General features: G+C 45.2%; 1 protein-coding gene across 5 annotated transcripts in view; it reads left to right on the forward strand.

Moving 5' to 3' along the window:
* The window catches only part of rc3h1 (ring finger and CCCH-type domains 1), a 104,714-nt gene that overhangs the window by 48,051 nt on the left and 33,344 nt on the right, over nucleotides 1–23,319 (forward strand). For all 5 annotated transcript variants that reach the window (XM_033028325.1, XM_033028326.1, XM_033028327.1 and 2 more), the window contains 5 exons: nucleotides 3,371–3,491; nucleotides 17,597–17,836; nucleotides 19,019–19,194; nucleotides 21,293–21,493; nucleotides 23,168–23,300. In XM_033028325.1, coding sequence (XP_032884216.1) covers nucleotides 3,371–3,491; nucleotides 17,597–17,836; nucleotides 19,019–19,194; nucleotides 21,293–21,493; nucleotides 23,168–23,300 — 871 coding nt within the window. The remainder of the gene's footprint in view (nucleotides 1–3,370; nucleotides 3,492–17,596; nucleotides 17,837–19,018; nucleotides 19,195–21,292; nucleotides 21,494–23,167; nucleotides 23,301–23,319) is intronic.

Raw genomic sequence — 23,319 nt, forward strand, 5'->3', positions numbered from 1 at the left:
GTGAACGTAGCAGGTCAGACAGCATCTGTGGAGGGAATGGACTGACATTTTGGGACGGGATAGTTTGGGGCAGTCTGCAGGAGGGTACTGACCAGAAATGTCAACTGCCCATTCTCTCCACTGATCCATTGAATTCCTCCAGCAGTTTGATTTTTGCTCAATCCTGTTCCCAGCTGGGATCCACACGCACACACTTCTGAAGAGGGTCACCGGCCACTAGCAAAGAGTAAACCCCCTCAGCAATGATGTCATGATACCACTTAACTCAGCAGACACCAAGTTTTGGGGTTTATTGTCACAGCATAGATTGAGGAACTAAGCTGGGTCTTTTTTTAATAAATTGGCCAATTTCCAAAGCACATAATGAAGCTCACATTAAACGTAATATTAATGTAATGAGCAGAAAGAACAATGATAAAGAGATGCGTGTTTATATGGTGCATTTGGCCACTTTTGCGCATTCCAAAATATTTTACAGCTTCAATACTTTGAAAGTGTTGCACAGCAGACAATTTGCACATGGCAAACTCCCACTAACAAGAATGTGATGATCAACAAACTTTTAGATATGATGGTGGTTGATGGATGAGTGTTGTCCATCTTGGAGTTCAAGTCCTGAATCTTTGAAACAACTTTGGGATTCTTTAAATTCCGCTGAGAGGGGAGCTGGGGTTGTGGTTTTAGCATCAAATGTGAATAACAGTCTCGGAGAGCAAGTACTCTCTCATTGCTGCCTCTCCAATAGTGAGGAGTCATCCTTGATTATAGCCTACACTATCTAGAGTTGATAATTTAACCTACAACTTCTGACTTATGGAGAGACCCTGACTGAAGACAAAATACAAACTGAAATAGCTATAACTGTGCCTATTTATAGTCATAACGTCATACAGCCCCATCTACATGCCCCATCTACACTAGTCCCACCTGCCCGTGCCATTTTTATACATTTTGGTTTCACCATGTAGAAATTACAGCTGTCCCCACATTTCAGGGCACCATAATGTTTGGGACACATGGCTTCATGAGTGTTTGTAATTGCTCAGGTGTGTTTAATTGCATCCTTAATGCAGGTGTAAGAGCTCTCAGCACCCAGTCTTTCCATCACCTTTGGAAACTTTTATTGCTGTTTATCAACATGCGGACCAAAGTTGTGCCAATGAAAGTCAAAGAAGGCATTATGAGACTGAGAAACAAGAATAAAACTGTTAGAGACATCAGCCAAACCTTAGGCTTACCAAAATCAACTGTTTGGAACATCATTAAGAAGAAAGTGAGCACTGGTGAGCTTACTAATCGCAAAGGGACTGGCAGGCCAAGGAAGACCTCCACAGCTGATGACAGAAGAATTCTCTCTATATTAAAGAAAAATCCCAAACACCTGTCCGACAGATCAGAAACAGGAGTCGGGTGTGGATTTTTCAATGTCCACTGTCCGCAGAAGACTTCATGAACTGAAATACAGAGGCCACACTGCAAGATGCAAACCACTGGTTAGCCGTAGAAATAGGATGGCCAGGTTACAGTTTGCCAAGAAATACTTAAAAGAGCAACCACAGTTCTGGAAAAAGGTCTTGTGGACAGATGAGACAAAGATTAACTTATATCAGAGTGATGGCAAGAGCAAAGTATGGAGGAGAGAAGGAACTGCCCAAGATCCAAAGCATACCACCTCATCTGTGAAACACGGTGATGGCGGTGTTAGGCGGTGTTATGGCCTGGGCATGTTTGGCTGCTGAAGGTACTGGCTCACTTATCTTCATTGATGATACAACTGCTGATGGTAGTAGCATAATGAATTCTGAAGTGTATAGACGCATCCTATCTGCTCAAGTTCAAACAAATGCCTCAAAACTCATTGGCCGGCAGTTCATTCTACAGCAAGACAATGATCCCAAACATACTACTAAAGGAACAAAGGAGTTTTTCAAAGCTAAAAAATGGTAAATTCATGAGTGGCCAAGTCAATCACCCGATCTGAACCCAATTGAGCATGACTTTTATATGCTGAAGCGAACACTAAAGGGGACTAGCCCCCAGAACAAGCATAAGCTAAAGTTGGCTGCAATACAGGCCTGACAGAGCATCACCAGAGAAGACACCCAACAACTGGTGATGTCCATGAATCGCAGACTTCAAGCAGTCATTACATGCAAAGGATATGCAACATGACAAATTTCCTTTACATGACAAATTTCCTTTACATGACAGTGCTGTGTCCCAAACATTATGGTGCCCTGAAATGGGGGGGACTATGTATAATCACAGCTGTAAATTCAACATGGTGAAACCAAAATGTGTAAAAATGGTCTTTTTTAAAATCTGACAATGTGCACTTTAACCACATGTGATTTTATCTATTACAAAACTCAAATTGTGGAGTACAGAGGCAAATAAATAAATGATGGGTCTTTGTCCCAAACATTATGATAAATAAATTAAGGGTCTTTGTCCCAAACATTATGGAGGGCACTGTACATTCTTGAAGTGCTTTGGAATCCTGTAAAGTTGTTGAAATAAACTTAAGGGGCTGTCCCACTGCGGCGACCTAATTTGCGAGTTTAGAAGAGTTTGTTCTCAACTCAAACTCGCAGCATGGTCGACACGTGTTCCTAGGAGGTCCTAGGAGGTGACTGGAACTCTCCTTCATGCTCGAGGGAGGTTCCCGCATACTCGCAGCCTCAGTTTGGTCAAGGAAATTTTTTCAGCATGCCGTAGGCAATCTCCTTATCTGACCGGGCATTTTAATTGGCTCATTGGAGTTTTCAGAACCAGGGAAAACCGACCGGTAATGTTAAATGCCTGCTAAACTATTAAAGTTGTCTGGCTTCTTAAAAGTGTCTCCACTCCCTCTCCCCCTTCCCCCCCCCCCCCCCCCCCCCACCCGCTCTCTCTAAAAGACTTACCATACTGTCCCAGCCGTCTTTTACCTTCCTGTTCATCGCGGGTGTGAATTTCAGCGCTCCCCCACTTTGCCTGGCTCCCGCCTTTACGATGTGTGTGGGTGTGTGCGCAGACGGTCGATCCGGCTCGTGGTTTCATCGCTGACGGTCGGTCCAGCTCGAGGTTTTTTATGCGAGTGCCCTCGAGCTTGCAAGTCGAAGACAGTCACTGAAAAGTCGCGTTAGTGGGACAGGCCCTTAGTAAATACAAATGTTCTCAGTGATTGGTATACAAAACATCCAACATGTTTAAAACTGGGTGTCCAAGTGCTGCCCTAAATTAGTGATGTTAACTCCAATATTAGCCGTGACATTAAAGTTACATTACATTGGTTTACATTAAGTATTAAGTGCTAAACATCTATAATTATGAAATATGAGGATATTTTTGTCATAGTCATCATATTTTATTCTCTGACCATGTGCAGATTCCAGAACCACAACCTGTTACCCTGTGTACCGGAGCAGAAAACACCAAACACTATGAGGAGGCAAAGAAATGTGTCGAGGAACTGGCCCTATACCTCAAACCACTGAGCAGCACCAGAGGTATGAGCTACTTTCAGGAACATTTGAACAGAGTAATTGTTGTTTGACAGTTTCTTCGGAATGTTATAAGCTCTAATCAAATGATTTACAAGATTTGTATGTTGGCTAATGAATAGCTGGGAATGAAATGCAGGCTGGAATTTTATTAAGATGTTTGGGTAATGTAAGCCACAAAATAACAAATGGCCAGGATCATGTTACTGACTTGAGTCTAATTGAAGGATTTGGTGGAAAATCATTAATGCCTGGGATGGTGTTACAAGCTGGCAATGAATCTTCATGCTTGGTGGTTTATATATAAAATAACACATACCAAGGAGTAGCCTTTCATCCTTGCAAAGTTGTTTTCATAAGTACCTGATGTCATATCTAAATTAGAGTGCTTTCCCTCAGTATAGTCAAGCGACTGCCTGACATTGTCGTATTCACAGAAACTTTTCAACCGAGATCCCATAGGAATCTTAGGCATGCCCGTTCCCACAGCAGGATGGACACACCAAAGCTTATGGTTCTATGGAATAGTCATGAAGAGGTAGCCCTAGGAGTTCTGAATGATGTCGCAACTCGAAGAAGTCGCATGGAATTAGTCGTGCTCATAAGACAGTTTCTGATTTCACCTTGGCAATAAATTGATGCTCCCCCATGTTGAACACTACACAAAAAATGCATTATGACAAACAAGTACATGACATACTGTGTCTGGGCACTTCATCTCAACTACCTTCTGGATTATCCATCATCACCGATGCCATTCTTTAGCCATTTCAATTGACTCCATAAGACATAGGTGTAGAATTAAGCCATTTGTCCCATCCAGTCCACTCTGCTATTCAATCATGGCTGATCTTTTTTCCCCTTTCTCCTGCCTCTCCCTGCAACCTTTGAAGCCCTTCCTAATCAAGAACCTATCAATCTCTGATTCACCACTATCAGGCTAAAGAAATTCCTCCTCATCTCCATTCTCAAGGTACTTCCTTTTATTCTGAGGTGTGTCCTCTGGTTCTAGACTCTCCCATTACTGGAAACATTCTTTCCACGTACATTCTATTATCCGGTAGGTTTCAATGAGATCATTCATTACCTTGTTGATTCCCTCAACATCCCAATTGTTGTCATGGAAACCTGTACTCCAGCACTAGTTGTTCAATTTGATTCATTCCACACAATTATAACAAAAACAGCTAAGAGGATTGGATACACCAAAGGCTACAGGCCCACACAGCATCATGATTTTGTGCTTCACTCCAGAACAAGCTACAGCTTTGCCAAGCAATTACAGTGCAGGTACAACAGTGATATTTCCCTGACAATGTAGACATTTCCACAATTTCCACAAATCTAAAGGTTACTTACTTCCCTGTGAACTTACACTCAATCAATAGTTAGGCATGAGCCAATTTGTAGCAACTAACATTTGTACCGCACAGTTTAGTTTAGTTTATTATTGTCACGTGTACTGAGATACAGTGAAAAGCTTTAGTTACCTGCTATCCAGTCAAAGAAAAGACTATACATGAATACAATGAAGCCGTCCACAGTGTACAGATAAAGGGTACAACATTTAGTGCAAGATAAAGTCAGATTAAAGATAGTTCAAAGGTCTCCAATAAGGTAGATGGGCAGTCAGGACCGCACTCTTGTTGGTGAGAGGATGGTTCAGTTGCCAAATAACAGCAGGTAAGAATAGTAAGATTAAACGAGAACTTACCAGTTTGAAGTTTGATCTTTATTTTATGAGGAGAAACGTTGAGGGACTACGTGAAGAACCCCGCTAGGACGCATGCGTGTCATTCTTCAAAGCAGCGGTGTGAAATCACAGATAACTGTAATGACTAAACATAGTAAGATTAGACAACAGATACCAGTTCAGACTATGATCAAGGGTGGGAGCGGAGGGCACATAGTCCCTCAACGTTCCTCCTCATAAAATAAAGATCAAACTTCAAACTGGTAAGTTCTCGTTTAATCTTACTATTTTACTTCGGAGTCACGTGAGTGACTACGTGAAGATTTTAAAGCTCTGTGATTTCATGCCATGGAACGAGTCCATGCATCACATCTGCCTTGATTTTTGGGGAGAATAGAGTTAACATCATTAGACATCAATACGATATTGAAATCCAACAGTAAAAATATTAACACCAATTATTGCCCCTATTTATGGGTATATTATAGTACAGAACTTAAATTTGTTTCTGCAAATGTTCCAGGTTCAATGACTGGTTTGTTATAAAGTCGTTGGAAAATTCCTCCGTTGACCATCCTGCTGTCTTGAGGATTAGGTCCATTGGTACATCCAACTTCATAGCTGCCAATGTAGCTGCAGCCCTGGTGGAGTGAGATTTGAAATGCTAGTGTCCACTCCAGCCTATTTAGGACTTGTTTTAGCCATCTAGAGATGGTCTGGACTGTCACTGTTTTGAATGGCTGTTAGTAGCTGATTAAAGTGACATTTCTTCCCTCTGATGATCTTAGTATACTTCATGTATGATAGTAAGTGAGTTATAATACAGAGACGACCATCTGTAGGGTAGGCTCTGAATTCTGTTTTTTAGGCGTGTTGACCCCTGTCTGTTCTGTATGACTATTACACTGATGTAAACCTTAAATTCCAGATGAATTAATCATGTTGTCCAACCTTATTTTCTGTGGTGACTGGACCCTTTGTGGCGTGACCAGGACCATCAGCATGACTGTTTTCATAGTCAGTTTCCGTAGGAACAGAGCTGTAGCTGGAGACCAGTTTCTTAACATGGTCAGTACAATGCTCACATCCCATATTTGGGAGTACCTGGTTCTTGGGGACTAATTTTAAAAATGCCCCTCATGAGTTTGTTTACCAGGGTTTGTCCCAACAGAATGCCGCTCTGTACCTTCGACAGGTATGTTGACAGAGCACTTCTGGCGCAGTTGATGGCACTATGACTGAGCCTCTCATCGTAATGGAGGCTTGCCAGGAATTCCAGAACAGACGGGATGTTCATAGATCTGTAGGTGATGATTATTGTTGTGACAGTACTTCCCAATATTAGATGATACCAAGTACTGATGTTTGGATGGACTGTCTGTGACCCGCTGAAATAATTCCGCATTCGGTCCGTCAGTCCCAGGTGTAGAAGAGGTGCTTACAACTCTAAATAAATAGGTTAATATATAATAGTGACATGGATAACTCCCCTTGTTGTGGGAAGACCCAGTAAGTTAGGTCTATGATGGATGGTGATGTATGGTTCTGACCCATGTTGATATCACCAGTACCCATGGTTGCGTAGGGCAATCAGGTATTATCAAAATTCGAGACGTGGAGTCTATAGTTTCTTCCTAAATACCCGACTGATGAGGCAAAGGGAGGGATGCATAAAGGATCCCCCAATCAGCGAAGATACATCTGAACCACTGCCCCAGGTTCTGGCTCCCAAGAACATAATTTGATAACTGGTAAGAGCATGGATGTGAATAGGTCGTTATCTGGTGTTCCATACCGGCTGTTCCAGCAATACATATTTTATCCAACATCCATACAGAGTTTTTAGACTTAGCGTGACCTGTTGTCTGCCACTAAATTCAGTTTCCCTGGTAGTTGGAAGCTGATATCCAATCTCTATCTGGATACGCTATTAATCCAGATTAATAGAGACAGTAACTCTAAGACTATTGCCTCCATCACAGTGAGGAGGTGTTTGGTGAACTCACTGTGGTGGATGTTAGTTTGTGTTTACTGTGTGTTGTTATTATTACATGTATGGCTGCAGGCAACAACATCTCGTTCAGACCGAAAGGTCTGACTGACAATTAAGGATTCAATTTAATTCAATTCAATTCACAAATAGTGTTGGCCAGATAGTCAAATGGTGTCGATATGTTTCTACCCATATGGTTGACATATGCTACCCCAGTGGTGTTGTCAATTTGTAGACTAACATACTGGTGATATAACCCAAAACAATATGACTTAAAGCCATGACTAGCTCTCACTTCCCCAGGTATATATGCCCAACGTTAGTAGTGATGCCTCCTGAGCATTCCATCTCCCCCTCAGCTGGAGATGGAATTAGTAGCATCCCAATCCAAGGCCCATCAGTATGTGGTTCCATAGACGGGTAACTGAGTTTGGTTAGGAACAATGCCTAATGTATGTTCCACCATTTTTGTACCATAGTGGCCTCTGTTGGTTGCTTCATTCGTCTGTCAGAATGAACCCCACATAATTTCTTGAGTGACGCGTGTTACGCTCTGTACTATGATTATGTAAAGGTCCGATATCATGTGGCTGTCACACAGCCCCTAATGCCAATTATTCTACTACCAGTCTGATGGATGGTTTAGTTCCCTGCAAGCTTCCATAAAGGCTGTACCCTTTCTTACGGCAAAGTTACTGCCATGTGAACTGTGTTAACGGTGGACCGCAGACGATGTTTCTTTCCTGTGATACGTGTTGGATGTCCTCCATAACTCCTATAATATATGGGCACTGTAGTTCAGTATGCGCTTTAGTTGATTCTTACCCGTTAAGCATGAACATTCAGTTCGGTACATGCTGACCTGGAGGATAATGGAATGAATAATTCTAAGGTATACCCTTATAACTCTGAATTTTAAGTGTCGGTAGAATAATTCTATGCATACAGGTGGATCTGTTATCTCCCACCAACCTCCCTGGTTACTATTAGTAGGTGTGTTACTATTTCGGCATCCTGCGTGGTCGTTGGGGTGCCGGTGTCTGATGAGGGTAGCACATTTCCCAGGAAGTAGTTTTTAAGACGTTCCTTAATGTGCCCCAGAGTTCCCTCTATGTGAAGTTCTTTCCCTGTTAAGATAAGATGCCTCCAAATTTTAATATTGGAGGTTGGGAGGTTCCAGGTTAGCATATAAGGCTAGTGCATCCTGGTGATCTAATGTCATGTCTCTGTTTATAGTGCGACCGATCCCGTCCCGCTGTTAGGACTTAGAACTTTCTTTCGTTTCAATTCCCTGCCCTACCATGTTTTGGTTGATACTGGGAACATTCAGGTTTGCAGTTCCCTGATGGTAAGTGTTTTCCCATAGGTTATCTGCACCCTAAGTGTACTAGGGGTATGTTCTGCTCCCCTGTTCAAGTGCAGCCCAAAATTGACCCCCTATACTCCCCTCTGATGAGGGAGAATACTGTGCAGCCCTAGAAGAGGTACTGCTGTAGGACTTACTAGCTGCCCCTCTGTGACTAGTTTCCATCTCATGGAGCTGCCACTTACCTGCTCCAACAGCCGCTCCAGCTGGTCCCGATGCTCTCGGGCACCCAACCAGCTCCAATGCACATGATCACTGGCCATCGCGGCTGCTCCTGAAGCCGTTACTCCTGAGGCTGCTCCTACTCCAGTTCCGGCAGCCAGCCCAGGATTGACTCTCGGTGTTCCCCTCTGATGAGTGAGAAACTCTGTGCCGCCCCACAAGGAGTACTGCTGTGGGCTTGTTAGTTGCCCACTGTGGCGCCTCTTTGGAGTATTTCCACTCTGCAGCCCCACAAGGGGTACTGCTCCTGCAGCTGGTCCAACCGGCTCCAATGCTCTCGGACACTGGCCGCTCCCGGCTGCTCTTTATTCTGCATGCTGCAGCCGCTACAACCGACCTCGGTGCTCACGGGCACTGGCCGCTCACGGCTGCTCGTCATGCTGCAGCTGCTCCAACCGACCCCGGTGCTCACGGGCACTGGTCGCTCGCGGCTGCTTAATTTCTCCTGCAGCCGGTCCAACCGGCTCCAATGCTCTCGGGCACTGGCTGCTCCCGGCTGCTCTTTATCCTGCATGCTGCAGCCGCTACAACCGACCCCGGTGTTCACGGGCACTGGCCGCTCACGGCTGCTCGTCATGCTGCAGCCGCTCCAACCGACCCCGGTGCTCACGGGCACTGGTCGCTCGCGGATGCTTAATTTCTCCTGCAGCCGGTCCAACCGGCTCCAATGCTCTCGGGCACTGGCCGCTCCCGGCTGCTCTTTATCCTGCATGCTGCAGCCGCTCCAACCGACCCCGGTGCTCACGGGCACTGGTCGCTCGCGGATGCTTAATTTCTCCTGCAGCCGCTCAAGCCGACCCCCATGCACACGGGCACTGGTCGCTCGCGGCTGCTCCTCTCCCGACCGGCCGGGCCGGCGCGGGAGCGAAGTCGGGAGCGAAGTCCGGCACAGCTGTTCCCATTACGGGAGATCAGCGTGCCGTTTGCTGCTGTTGCCGGCTGCCCGCAATTCTGCGGTTCTCCCCCGCCAGCCTTCGTGGATCCGGTCCATGTCTCCACCTAAAAGGTAAGTGGAAGGAACGCAGAGTCTCTTACCTGCTGTTCCCGACTTTCAAATTCTGGAACGCAGAGTCTTCTTACCTGCTGTACCCGGCTTTCAAATTTTGCCGCTAAGGGGAACGTTGTTCCCCCTGCTGTGACTCGTTGCAATGCGTGTAGCGATATGACACGCATGCGTCCTAGCGGGGTTCTTCACGTAGTCACTCACGTGACTCCGAAGTAAAATCAGTCCCTGAATCTGGAGTTGTGCATTTTCAAACTTCTGTACTTCTTGCCTGATGGGAGAGGGGCGAAGAGGAAGTGACTGGGATGCTTGTTTATGCTGATGGTCTTGCCAAGACAGCGTGAAGTATAGATTAAGTCAATGGAATGGAGGTTGGTTTGTGTGATGGTCTGGGCTATGTCCACAACTCTGCAATTTCTTACGGTCTTGGATGGGGCTGTTCCCAAACCATGCCGTGATGCATCCCGATAAAATGCTTTCTATGGTGCACCTGTAGAAGTCAGTGAGTGTTGACATGCTGATCTTCCTAAACCTTCTAAGGAGGTAGAGGTGTTCGAGTGCTTTCCTGGCCATAGTTTTGATGTGGCTGGTCTAGGACAAATTGCTGGTGATATTTATTCCTAAGAACTTGAAGCTTTCGGCCATCTCCACTTCGGCATCATCAATGTATTCCGAGGTGTGTGTTCTGTTTCGTTTCCTGAAGTCAATCTCAATCTCCTTCCGGTACTCTGTCTCACTGTTACTTGATATCTGGCCCACTACTGTGGTGTCATCTGTGAACTGTGGGATTGGTATTTGGTTGCACCATCAAGAAAGAGTGCATAAAGAGTAAAGTCGGGGGCTGAGAATGTATTGTTGCGGTGCATCAGTGCAGAAGATTTTTCACAGAGGATAGTGCCAGGTAATGATTTTCGCTAACCTAGGATAATTTAACCAACTTTGCTGACATTCAACGATTAGGTTCCATGTCCACCAACAACATCGTGGAGATCATCGCTGGGCTGAAAATTAACAGAATCAGTCTTTAGACTTTAGAGATACAGAAAGAGGCCCTACAGCCCACTGAGTCCACACCGACCAGCGATCATCCCATACACTAACACTATCCTACATATTACTAACTTACCAAAGCCAATTGACCTACAAACCTGTACGTCTTTGGAAAAAATCGGAGCACCTGGAGAAAACCCACGTGGTCACAGGGAGGATGTACAAACTGCGTACAGACAGCACCCGCAGTCAAGATTGTACTCTGGTCTCTGGCACTATAATGCAGCAACTCTACTGCTGGGCCACTGTGCTGCAGTCACATAACCAAAGCAGTTCAGAGTGTGGGTATTCTGGCAAATAACTTGCTTTTTGACCATCCACCCTCTCGGTCCACGCCCCCTGCCCCTCCCGAGCCCTGTCACTATCTACAATGTACATCAGCCTTGCAACAGTGCCAAAATCCCATGAATGGAGAAAAATATAGTGAAATCTAATGTTGACTTGGGTAAAGTGAATTGTAGAGTTGAATCTGTTCATCGAGTTCAAACAGTCTTTTGTGGAAGAACAAATCACAAGTTATAGCTGGAATCTCATTGTGGGGTTCATATTTGTTATGTAGAACCATAAACAACTAAGAATAAATTACAAGAATAGATGAAGAAGTGGGAGGAGTCCCATGCTTTATATTGTTGACAGAGCAATATTTGTGTTGTGCATTGTTCTTTCATGACTGACCAGTTTATAAACTGTAGGAGCTGTAGAATAGGTTCTGTGCCCAAAAATTGTAAAGATTCTGAATATCTGAAACAGAAAATACTGGAAACACTCAGTTTTAGGCCAATATCATCATAATAAGAACCAATAGGCAATAGGTGCAGGAGTAGGCTATTCGGCCCTTCGAGCCAGCCTTTCAATGTGATCATGGCAATCAGTACCCCGTTCCTGCCTTCTCACCATATCCCCTGACTCCACTATCTTTAAGAGCCCTATCTAGCTCTCTCTTGAAAGTATCCAGAGAACTGGCCTCCACCGCCCTCTGAGGCAGAGAATTCCACACTCACAACTCTCTGTGTGAAAAAGTATTTCCTCATCTCCGTTCTCAATTGGTTGCCCCTTATTTTTAAACTGTGGCCCCTGGTTCTGGACTCCCCCAAGATCAGGAATATGTTTCCTGCTTCTAGCGTGTCCAAACCCTTAATAATCTTATATGTTTCAATAAGATCCCCTCTCATCCTAAATTCCAGAGTATACAAGCCCAGCCGCTCCATTCTATCAACATCTGACAGTCCCGCCATCCCGGGAATTAACCTCATGAACCTACGCTGCACTCCCTCAATAGCAAGAATGTCCTTCCTCAAATTTGGAGACCAAAACTGCACTAATACTCCAGGTGTGGTCTCACTAGGGCCCTGTACAACTGCAGAAGGACCTCTTTGCACCTTTACTCAACTCCTCTTGTTATGAAGGCCAACATGCCATTCGCTTTCTTCACTGCCTGCTGTACCTGCATGCTTCCTTTTATAGACTGATGAACAAGGACCCCCAGATCTTGTTGTACTTCTCCTTTTCCATTGATAATAATCTGCCTTCTGGTTTTTGCTACCAAAGTGGATAACACCACATTTATCCACATTAAACTGCATCTGCCATGCATCTGCCCTCACCCAACCTGTCCAAGTCACCCTGCATTCTCATAGCAACTTCCTCACATCACACTGCCACCCAGCTTTGTGTCATCTGCAAATTTGCTAATGTTACTTTTAATCCCTTCATCTAAATCATTAATGTATATTGTAAATAGCTGCGGTCCCAGCACCGAGCCTTGCAGTACCCCACTAGTCACCGCCTGCCAATCTGAAAGGGACCCGTTAATCCCTACTCTTTGTATTCTTTCAATGAAGGCAAGCTGGCCAAATGCCTTATTCACCTACCTGTCGACCTGATTCACTATTATCAGGGAACCATGCAACTGCATCTCTGATGCTCAATACATTCCAGGGCTCTTCCATTTAAGGTGCATGTCCAGTCCTGGGTTGACGTACCAAAGTGCAATGCCTCACACTCGTTTAACAAATTCCATATGTCCAACCCCTTTACTTATGGGAGATCCAGTCAATATCGAGGAAGTTGAAATCTCCCACGAATACAGCCCTATTATTTTTACAGACATCTGCAACCACCCCACACATCTTCTGCTTTGATTCCCTCTGATAATTGGGGGGCCTATAACACAATCTCATTCCTGTGTCGTAAGTTCTTCCTATGTAGCCTCACTGGATGATACCCCAAGAAGGCAACCCCCCCCTCTCTTACCTGCATCTCTAAAGGACCTGTCCCATGAGCATGCGACTCCATGCGGCAAGCGCGACCTAAAGGGCCTGTCCCATGAGCATGCGACTCCATGTGGCAAGCGCGACCTAAAGGGCCTGTCCCACGAGCATGCGACTCCATGCAGCAAGCGCGACCTAACGTGGTCGCTTGAACCGTATGGCCTCACGGGGCCGGTCCCACTTCGATCGCCGGAGCCGTATGGAGTTGTGCGGAGCTGGTCCTGACATCGCGCGGGGCTCCGAAAAACTGACCGTGTTCAAAAATTCCATGCGGCAACGGCCTGCCGGCCCGCAGCCACCTCGACGCCATACGTCACTCGCGAACTTCCTGCGGACTTCGCTCAAACTTCATGTCACTCACTCGTCCTCCGGACGGCCCCCGCTTCTGGTTTGGTCGCGCTTGCCGCATGCTCGTGGGACAGGCCCTTTAGGTCACGCTTGCCGCATGGAGTCGCATGCTCGTGGGACAGGCCCTTTACACACCTGTAGTTTCTATATCCTGGAACACTGAGATGCCAGCCCTGCCCTTCTCAAATATCTTTCCTGTTGTGGCTATAATATCCCAGACCCTTGAGCCACTCCAACCCTGAGATCATCTGTCATACCTGTTAGCATTGAAAGAAATGCAGCGTAAGTTATTGGTCTTTCCTCTTTTTACCATGCACCTGCCTGTCCTGTCTACTCACCTTGCTCTTTTTGACTACAGTATTTGCTGTCAACTTCTCACCTGCCTCTTTTTTGCTCCTGGACCCTCTGCCCTGCCTTGTTTAAACCCTCCTGAGTCGCATTAGCAAATCTCCCTCCCAGGATATTGGTGCCCCTCTAGTTTTGATGCAAATCTTCCCTCTTGTTATCTCACTCTGCCCCTGAAAAGATCACAATGATCCAAAAAACCTGAATCTGTATCCCATTCACGAGCTCCTCGCCTACATATTTACCTTTCATATCCTGCCTTTAATTAGCACATGATACTGAGAATAAACAAAGAATAAATCATCGCGACCCCGTTTTTTAACCTAATTCCCAACTTATATACACTCCGCAGGACCTCATCACGATTTCTACCTGTATCGTTGGTACTGATGTGTACAACAACCTCTGGCTGCTTGCCCTCCCCATTGAGAATGTCATGCAGTCGCTCAGAAACATCTTGCACTCTGGTATCGGGGAAGAAATGCACCATCTTCGAGTTTGCTGCCACAGAATCTCCTGTCTGTACCCCTAATATCGTGGTTGTAGTGGGCTATGTTAATTTTGGTCTGTGAGTGGTATGAGCTGGCTTGAATATGTCAACTGCCCATTCAATCTGTGAGGCTCTGGAGAAGCCAGGTAGATGCAGTTTACAGGCGGCATATGGACCATGTCTAAGCACAGCCTTCAGTGGGTGTCAAAAATGGCAGAGCATGCCCGAGGATGCTTGCAAGCAGCAAAATATGATAACATTTAGAAATGAGCATAAATGGTAGTTAACATTTGGACTACAAGTGGCTTATTCGGAAACTCCAAGTCACAGAGTGTGTTCCGAACCGTTCCGATGCCGGAGCTTCGATCATCCCAGCGAGAGGGACTATACATCGGGCTGTCCATAACGGGAACTGCGGGGGTTCTAGGTCCCGACCACAGGTGAACAAAGTGGAAGATGAGTGAACTTTATAGCCTTCCACAACAGTGAGAAACGTCGATTCCGCTGTGGTGGATGTTTATGTTAAATTCAATTGTGTATTGTGTTCTTTTTATTCATATGGCTGTATGGTAACTCAAATTTCACTGTACCAATTGGTGCATGTGACGTGAATAAATGTGTACGTGAACTTGACAATGACCACTTTCAACCATAGAATGTCTGTGACGCTTCTCCTTGACATTTGACCATTGCTGAGGCGGCCAACATTGCGTACCACAGTCCGACATTGTACAAAATCAGTCTCATAAATACCACGCCTACAAAGACAAGAAGAACAGAGGCTCAGTATTCCACAGCTAGTGACTCACATCCTGACACTCTGCCTTTTCACCATTTACAAGGCACATTAAGAGTATGATAACATGCTCTCCACTGGGGGATTGCAGCACCAGCAAATGGTGCCTTGTACCTTATTGCTAAGGGATTAGATGGGGCCGAATTTAAATCTATCTGGGAAAATTATCTTAAGCAGTATGTAATGATTTTACTAGAGAAGGGACTACATTCAACCTCCTCGTAGGAAGTAAGGCTGGGCAAGAGACAGAAGTGCTAGTGGGTGGGGTTTGCAATTTGGGACTTGGTTCTACAAGTTTCAAGATAGATTTGGGGGGAAAAACAGATCTAAGTAAGTAAATTTATTGGCCAAGTATTCACATACAAGGAATTTGCCTTGGTGCTCCACCCACAAGTAACAATATGACATACAGTGACAGTTACGAATGACTCAGAAAACACTAAACATTAATAATATGAATGAATGAATACGTTTATTGTCATTGCACAATACTGTGCAACGAAATTCCATTACATCTCCTCCGGTTAAAAAAATACAAACACGACAATATTATTATATTATAACATTAATGATAAAACACCATTGACCAAGCATGTGAACCAACAAAATACCAGATCAAAGGGAGGCTACAGATTTTTGGTTGTTGAGTAGAGCAACTACTCGTGGATAAAAACTGATTTTATGTCTGGCTGTGGCAGCTTTGACAGTCCGGAGTCGCCTTCCAGAGGGAAGTGATTCAAAGAGTTTGTGGCCAGGGTGAGAGGGGTCAGAGATGATCTTGCCCACTCGCTTCCTGGCCCTTGCAGTGTACAGTTCATCAATGGAGGGAAGGTTGCAGCCAATAACCTTCTCTGCTGATCGGACGATTCGCTGCAGCCTCCAGGTGTCGTGCTTGGTGGCTGAGCCAAACCAGACCATGATGGAGAAGGTGAGAACAGACTCTACGATGGCCGTGTAGAATTGGACCATCATTGCCTGTGGCAGATTGTGCTTCCTCAACTGCCATAGGAAGTACATCCTCTGTTGTGCCTTTTTGACTGTGGAGTCGATGGTAGCCCCCCACTTAAGGTCCTTGGAGATGATGGTTCCCAGGAACTTAAAATACTCCATAAATGTGACTGGTGTTGTTGATGGTGAGTGGGGTGAGGAGAGGGGGAGCTCTCCCCCTCAACATGAATTTCAGACGTTTCACTTGATTGTTGACCTAAGACGCTGTAGATGCTGGAATCTTGAGCAAAAACTCCTCCACGTCGATGAGATCAAGCGTAGACTAGGCAACAGTTTTGCTGTTTTAGTTATCTTCTCAAAAATCTTAATCAAATTTGTGATTTCCTCTACACAAAGCCATGCTGATGTCCCTCATTTATTCTGCCTTGCCAAATAAATCTTATCCCAATTTTCTTTATAATTTTCCTAGTGCTGACTTAAGGCTCACTAACCGGTAATTAGTTACCTGGTTTAAACCTCCTTAACTAAAAGAACAACACTTCACCCACCAGTCTTTCAGCACCTCACTTGCGGTGAACCCAAATGCAAAAATCTTCATCAATGCCCCAGCTATACCCTTGCTTTCCATTGCATCTGGCCCTGCGGATTTATCAATGTTTAAACGTTCTGTCACAGCTATCTCCTTCTCCTTATTTATGACATGCTGCGATCTATCAATGAACTTCTCCCTGAACTCGCCATCTTCTATGTCCCTCTCCTTGGTGAATGTAGATGATAAGCATTCATTTAGGACCTCATCCACATCTGGATCCACACGTAAATTAGCCCCTTGGGCTCAAAGGGGACCCACTATTTCCTTGCAAAACCTATTGCTCCTGAAATATTTATAGAATGTCTTCGCAATTTACTTAATCTTACTTGTCCAGGATATTTCATGGCCTCTTTATGCACTCCTAATTGTCTTCACTCTGATACTGTATATATTCCTAAATTCTTGTTATGCATATCATATATTTCCTTGTTTTCCTGATCAAGCCTTTATTATCATTTGTCATCCACAATTCCCTGAGCTTGCCATTTCTGGGTTTCACTCTGACTGGAACATGCTACCAAAACATGCTGGCCCTGAACACTTACCAACTCACTTTTAAGAGACTCCCACTTCTCAGATGTCAATTCACCTGGAAGCACATGGTTCCAATCTCCCTTTTCTGGGTTCTCTCTTGTACTATTGAAATCGTCCTTCCCCCAATTGATCCTTTCCATAACTAACTTTTTGTGCTAAACAATGACATGAAATTACAGAATTATGGTCACTGTCCCTAAAGTGTTGTCCAATTGATATTTTACCACATTGTAGTTACGTTTTCAGTTCATTGTCTCACTTGTGAATGTGGGATCCCAGGTTCCTAGTTCATCCAGCGTAAAAGGATGATGGAATTTGTTCTGTGAAATACCGACAAATTATTGACCTCTCAGGATTTAATGTCTGCAATGTTTCAAAAGCGAATGTATTGGCATTGGCCTGGTAAACATGGGCCAGTTGTAAATGAAGCCTGTGCTGAGCTGTGTTTTGTTGTGTTGCAGGTGTGGTGCTCAGCAGTGCAGCGCAGAGTGTGCTGAGCCGGCCCATGCAGAGGAAGCTGGTCACTCTGGTTCACTGTCAGCTGGTGGAAGAGGAGGGTCGGATCCGGGCAATGCGAGCCGCACGCTCGTTGGGGGAGCGCACCGTCACCGAACTCATCCTCCAGCATCAGAACCCACAGCAACTTTCATCTAATCTGTGGGCAGCAGTCAGAGCCAGGGGCTGCCAGTTTCTGGGGCCAGGTACAGTGCCGGTGTCATTTTGCAGTGTCCAACGCAACAATCATTGCTTCAGGGTTAAAGGTTTTCTGATTATTTGCATAGATGTTGCTGGGAACTGGACTACTTATTGAAATGACCCACAGCCATCTGTAAACTAATAAATGCAGGGCCTGGGCAAGAGGTAAATGCAGAGTAATGTTTCACCCCTCTCACTACACATTCAGTGACTGCTGGGTCAGCATGTTAAACAACATCGACATTGGTCTAATAAACACTTCTAGAGCTAATGTGATATGAATTGGGAATTCCCTTTAACACATCCCAATAAGGAAAATGATTGTGATAAATTATGATTAATAAATAAATATTATTAAGGTGGACAAAAGTGCTGGAGAAACTCAGCGGGGAAATAGGCAACGTTTCGGGCTGAAACCCTTCTTCAGACTGATGCAGGGTGGGGGGGCGGGAAAACGAAAGGAAGAGGAGGAGCCCGAGGGCTGAGGGAGAGCTGAGAAGGGGAGGAGACAGCAAGGGCTACCGGAAATTGGAGAAGTCAATGTTCAAGCCGCTGGGGTGATTATTATTTAATATCACTGGAGACACTAAGAACTGCAGATGGTGGAATCTTGAGTAAAACACAAAGTCTGGGGTAACTCGGTGAGTCAGGCCCAGTCCAAAGAAGGTTCCTACCTGAAACATTGCCATTTAGTCTTATGAAGTTCCCCAACCCAAAACGTCACCTATCTATGACCTCCAGAGATGCTACCTGACCCGATGAGTTATTCCAGCACTTAGTGTTTTATTTAATATCACCATTGTCCATGGGCAGTTTAACAGAATTAAGGGTGTTCACATGAAGTGTGCCAATTGGAAATGTCAACTATCCATTTCCTTCCATCGATGCTGTTCGACCCGCTGAGTTCCCCCAGCAGATTGTTGCTCCGGATTCCATCATCTGCAGTCTCTAGCAGAATTTTGGTTGATTTACATCTTTTAAAAATTGTTACCTGCGCATCTTATTGATCTGGAAATTGGGAAGAGTTGTTGATATATGTTGTATAGCTGTTGATATATAGTTGTACAATGACGAGGTAGGATTCGAGAAACTGAAGCATTGGAAAGTGTTGTGAAGGGTCAAGATAAAACAGTACTGTGAATGGTTGATCTTCATTTCCTTAAGTGAATAATCTGTTTGGCTCCCAGCAATGCAGGAAGAGGCTCTCAAACTGGTTCTCCTTGCACTGGAAGATGGATCTGCACTCTCGAGAAAAGTCTTGGTGCTGTTTGTGGTTCAGAGATTGGAACCTCGATTTCCCCAAGCCTCAAAGACCAGCATTGGCCACGTGGTACAGCTCCTCTACAGAGCATCATGTTTCAAAGTAAGTTTGGTGTTGTCTTCAGCTCCAGTTGAAATGCACAGTTGATGTTGTTGAATCAAGGCCATCTACTACGCCAAATGATTAACTTGGTTTCTATTTATAAAGGGCAAACTTTACAAGAAAGACCTGGAAATGCACTTTAACTGTCTGCTGATGAGACTAAGTTTGACCTCAACTCCCCTCTCTTCAGTTCTCAGTAGCCATGCAAATTGTGGTGCGTCAAATATTGAAGTAGCAGAGGTTTCCTCTAACCAATTGCTGGCAAGATAATAGCCATTGCCTTTGTTGTAGAATTTGTGTAAATGGGTGGTTGATGGTCAGCATTGACTTCATAGGTTGAAGCATTTGTACCCATATTCTCGAAGACTCTAATTACGGCCATCGACTGTATTTGCCTCCCGAATCATTATTGAAGCTACCCATATACTAACTCCAATAATTTTCATTCTTGTCCTTTGCTCACACATTATTCCAACACCAACTGTTGATAATGATTTTGCTTTTTTCATTAGTACCTTCTGTAAAATCACATTTAGCTTGTATACTTATTCCAGCATGGCTCCATTTCCCATTGCTGGATTTCCCTGATCACGTGACCTGATCACGTGATCACAATGGTCACATACTGTCATTGAACCCGTCGTTTGATGTTACTCGTCATTTGGCCATGCTTTATGGTACTTCACTGTAACTGAGGCAATGTTTACTGGCTACCTATTGCCATTGAACCCCCTGTTTGTAAGTGGCACGGGGTTTAATGGTGACTGCGTGAGTAGTCCACCCCTGACAAGATAAACCAGATAAGTATTTTACCTGGTGATTTCTTGAGAGAAGATAAACAAAGTGCTGGATATACTCAGCGGGTCAGGCAGCATCTCTGGGGGAAAAGGAATAGGTGACTTTTCGGGTCGAGACCCTTCTGCAGACTGAGGGTCAGGGGAGAGGGAAACTAGGGGCACATAAAGGAACCTTGAGAGTACCTTGAGAAAAGATTTCTTGAGAGAGTTGTATAAATAGAAAATGTCCAGTTGCAATGGTGGGAATGTCTCTGGATCTAGGCCAAGATAGAATGAATGTGGGGAGGACGTTCCCAATAGTGGACGAGTCTAGGACCAGAGGGAACAGCCTCCGAATAAAAGGACGCTGTGGACTGGAAGCCTTTATCGAGCCAGAGGCCTTTATCCAGGCGCCACGGTCTCCATATAGAAGCTCGGGCTGGGGCCTCGCGGGTCAGACGGAGGGGCCGGGCCTCGCGGGTCGGCGGAGCGGCCGACGGAGCCCGCGGCTGGGACCTGGGTCGGCACCATGGGGGCGTCAACATTGGTTAGGCCTCGGTGACAGTGAAGCGGCGGCAGCGGTGAAACCTCGTTACGATGGGGCCTCGGGGGTGGTGACCACTCGCGACGATGGTGATGCCTCGCGGGTCGACCCGCGGCAGACGGTTGATGAGAGCGTGGAGAAACCGCTGTAAGGGGGGAGGAGAAAAACAATGGAGGACACGGCGTGGAGGGACAGCCGTGAGGGTGGGAGAACAAAGGGAAATGGAGACCCAGCATGGGGGAACCGCTGTGGGGGGGGGGGGGGGGGGGGGGGGGGACAAAGGAGGAGCCGGCGTGCTTTAACTTTGTCAGCGCCATAATAAAGTATTCCATTCTTTTGCCGTCATTGGTTTTAAAGCGGAGATTAATAAGTTCTCGAATAAAAAGGGTGTCAAGGAGTTACAGAGAAGGCTGGAGATTGAGAGCGAAAAATAGATAAAGCCATGATCGAATGGTGGAGAAGATTCGAAGAGCTAATTCTGCTCCTATGTCTCATGGTGTTATGGATCCAGTAACCTGACCACTGCACCACCATACCTATCTGTCACCCAGGCCACATTTAGCAGTTACCACCATACAAGGGGCACATTTAATGCTTTTGGTGTGTTACTGAACATGTTCAGCAGTACTCTCTGAAGCAGAGGTAGTATTGAATGCTGCCACAGGAATGTTTACTTGCTAGTTGCTGTTACCATGGTTGTGTTTAGTTATTGTTTTCTGTTACTAGAGTATCTGTTTAATGGTCTCACTGTTTCGGGCTTTGTGTTGATGGTTTGCAGGTCACAAAGAGAGATGAAGATTCATCTCTAATGCAGCTGAAGGAGGAGTTCCGGACCTACGAGGCCCTGCGGCGGGAACATGACTCTCAGATCGTGCAGATTGCCATGGAGGCAGGGCTTCGTATTGCTCCCGACCAGTGGTCCTCGCTCCTATATGGAGATCTGTCGCACAAGTCCCACATGCAGTCTATTATTGACAAGGTAAACCAAGCTTTCATAAAATGGACTTGGTGACAAACTCTTAGCATGCAACCGAGCCACTCGATCTCTGCAGAGAATAAAATCACTTTTCATCACAATTGTTTCCTTGAAACCGCACAGACTGTCTTGAATGTTTTAGGTTACACTGGGCACTCAAGATCAGAACCATGTTGTGCACAGGTAGATGACGTTTGTCCCAGAGATGAGTGAGTGACTGAACTCCATTATGGTATTGTTTAAGAAAGAACGGCACATGGTGGAAAAATCGTAAGGTAGACAATAAATGCTGGAGAAACTCAGCGGGTGAGGCAGCATCTATGGAGAGAAGGAATTGGCGATGTTTCGGGCTGAGACCCTTCTTTAGACTGATGTCGGGGGGGGGGGGAGGGAAAAAGAAAGGAAGTAGGCCTTGAGGGAGAACTGGGAAGGGGGAGGGGAGGAGGGAGAAAGCAAGGGCTATCTAACATTAGAGAAGTCAATGTTCATACCGCTGGGGTGTAAACTACCGAAGCGAAATATGAGGTGCAGTTCCTCCAATTTGCACTGGGCCTCATTCTGGCATTGGAGGAGGCCCAAGACAGAAAGGTCAGAGTGGGAATGGGAGGGGGAGTTGAAGTGCTGAGCAACCGGGCGATTTAAGGTATTGTTGATGCTGTAAACATGGGCCCTGATCCTTTTAAGCTGCATGGGATATTTGGCATCCATTGCACAGGTCAACTTAATAATTAATTAAACCTAATTCCTGTTCTTTACATATGGACATAGAGTCCTGTCATGATTCCATGCTTAACTTGCTCCATTGTTTAGCTGCATTAAAGTTAAGAGATAAATGTGATCAAAGAATTTGCCCTGAAGACCCAGTGTTGAAGATATAGGATGATGGATATTCAGGAGTTACCTCATCGGACAGGCAAATGTGTATCTAGGAATTTCACCAGAAGATTAAATGAGCAATATATATCCATTTATGGTACAGTGCACATATTGTGCACAGAGTCGATGGTTAGTGATCGCGGCCAGTGAATCTGTGCAAGAGCTGGTTGAATGCGTGAAGGTCGATTGGAATATAGGATGGAGGTTAAGTATTTAAAAGAGTAGTGTGCATGGTTTGGAAGGAAAGTCCAGTACAGGAGAGAGAAGATAGATTATGTGCAAATTGTTATGAATACCAGATATTTCTTATCACAGAGATACAGTGTGTGGAATGGAGTTGCTGCTGTTAATGCTGTATTAACGAGCTGCCTTAGTAGAAAATAATTGAGACTGAGGTCTGTGGGGTGTGGTGGCATGCGTGAATACTGTGTGTCAAATCCATTGTCTAGGTCCATTGAAAGCCATGTGAACTGACACTGGTTTTGACCGAATCGCGTACATTATATTTTTACCTTTGAGGCCGTGGACACATTTTCCTAAAACTAATACTTGTAAATGTTCTGTCATTGTGAAACTCATTAGATGATAGGCAAAGGATTTTCTTATAATTATTCTGTGTACCTCCAATGAATCCCACACCTCACTTTTCCAAACCAGTTTCTCCAAGATATTTTTGGAATTTTTCACGGAGTGTTTATGTGATGTTGTGATTAACTAATGGACTCTGGGTGTGGTCAGTAGGCATGCGACTTGGCAAAGGTCAGTAGTAATTGCTCTTTCCTTTATGCCATTATTTCACAGCTGCAGACACCAGCCTCCTTTGCACAGAGCGTTCAGGAGCTGACAATCGCCCTACAACGAACTGGGGATCCTGCTAATCTGAACCGGCTGAGGCCACACCTGGAACTACTGGCCAACATTGACCCCAGCCCAGGTACAGACACTGGCTGCCG

Source organism: Amblyraja radiata, chromosome 10 (assembly GCF_010909765.2).
Source record: "Amblyraja radiata isolate CabotCenter1 chromosome 10, sAmbRad1.1.pri, whole genome shotgun sequence".
In the NCBI taxonomy this organism is placed as follows: Eukaryota; Metazoa; Chordata; class Chondrichthyes; order Rajiformes; family Rajidae; genus Amblyraja; species Amblyraja radiata.